The following is a 1,402-nucleotide window of genomic DNA, read 5'->3' as shown; positions in this document are numbered from 1 at the left end:
CGGGGCGGGGCCGGGGCGGGGCCTGGATTCAGAGCCTAAGAGGCTACCCTGCACCGTGGGAAAAAGGGGCGGGGCCGTGGCCTTCAGGGAGGCGGGGTTTGGGCCTTGGGCGGAGCCCCGGTGGATGACGGGGGGTTTGAGGGGTGGAGTTTCGCACCGGACCGGGCTCGGATTGGTGAGCGCTGCCTATGGGCGGAGTTTCGCACCGGACCAGGCTCTGATTGGTGAGCGCTGCCTATGGGCGGAGTTCCGTTGCTCGTGGGAACCGCGGTTGCGTAGGAGGTGGTGGGCGAGGCCAACCCAGAGTCAGAGGCCCAGATTGGTGGATGGGACTGAGGGGCGTGGCCTCTTGTAAGCCGAATGTTGGAATAGGAGGCGGGCTCAAATCTGGACCTGGCTGGAGAGGGCGGGTTCTTAAGCCCCTCCCACTGCCTACCCCTACCTGTGCTCTCCCCTCCCTGCTCCTTCCTCTCTCCATCTCATCCCCGCAGAAAAAGTCGAAGATCTCCGCCTCGAGAAAACTGCAGCTGAAGGTGAGACCCGGTCTGGAGAGGGAGCCTAGGCATCCCTGGGGGGCGGAGCTTGAGGCTTCAAATGTGGGAGTGGGTGGGGCTTGGAGTGTTGGGTTTGGGGGAGTGGCTTTGCGGCGGGCCTTGGAATGATGGACCTTGAGGGGGCGGGACCCTGAAAGACGTCAGGCCAGAGCTGGCATTAGAGGGCCGGCGGCGGAGGGTCTTCATCCCGCTCCCCACGACATGAGTTGAGGTCCAGTCTCCCCTCGCAGACCCTGATGCTGCAGATAGGGAAGCAGGAGCTGGAGCGCGAGGCAGAGGAGCGGCGCGGGGAGAAGGGCCGCGCTCTGAGCACGCGGTGCCAGCCCCTGGAGGTGGCCGGGCTGAGCTTCGAGGAGCTGCAGGTACAGGCTCGAAGCAGGGTCCCCTGCCCAGCCCGAGGCCCTGGGCTCCTCTGTCCAGTCTTGCATCTTGGGGCCCGGGTACAGTCCACTATCCCCCCCTCCTTCTGCTCAGGACCTTGGGGCCCGATCTCCCAATATTTAGCCTCAGGAGTTCAGACATGTGTGTGGCCTGCAAGCTGCCTACAGTCTCAAAACCCAATGGGTGGTTCCTCTGTCCCTAATTCTGTAGATTCGCAGGGTTAGTGCTCTGGAGTTTGGCTTTGTTATCAGCTCCCCAGAGACCAGCTTCAGTCTACTTCATAACCAGATATCCACACCCCAGCCCCTCACACCCAGGAGTCCAGGTCCCCAGTCCCTCCGCCCTCAGACCCAGGAGTTCAGGCCCCCAGCCCTCCTCCCTCAGACCTAGGAGTCCAGGCCCCCAGCCCCTCCTCCCTCACACCCAGGAGTCCAGGCCCCCAGCCTTCCCCTACCACATATGCCACA

The 1,402-nt window shown here is 63.6% G+C and overlaps 1 protein-coding gene across 1 annotated transcript in view; it reads left to right on the top strand.

Moving 5' to 3' along the window:
* The first annotated feature begins 287 nt into the window (after window positions 1-287).
* Window positions 288-1,402, top strand: part of TNNI3 (troponin I type 3 (cardiac)) — a 4,143-nt gene continuing 3,028 nt past the window's right edge. The window contains exons 1-2 of the mRNA XM_015569456.1: window positions 288-533; window positions 785-916. Of these exons, the coding sequence (XP_015424942.1) occupies window positions 327-533; window positions 785-916 (339 nt within the window). The 5' untranslated portion in view covers window positions 288-326. The remainder of the gene's footprint in view (window positions 534-784; window positions 917-1,402) is intronic.

Source organism: Myotis davidii, unplaced genomic scaffold (genome assembly GCF_000327345.1).
Source record: "Myotis davidii unplaced genomic scaffold, ASM32734v1 scaffold326, whole genome shotgun sequence".
Taxonomy (NCBI): Eukaryota; Metazoa; Chordata; class Mammalia; order Chiroptera; family Vespertilionidae; genus Myotis; species Myotis davidii.
This window is presented reverse-complemented; position numbering and strand designations above follow the sequence as displayed.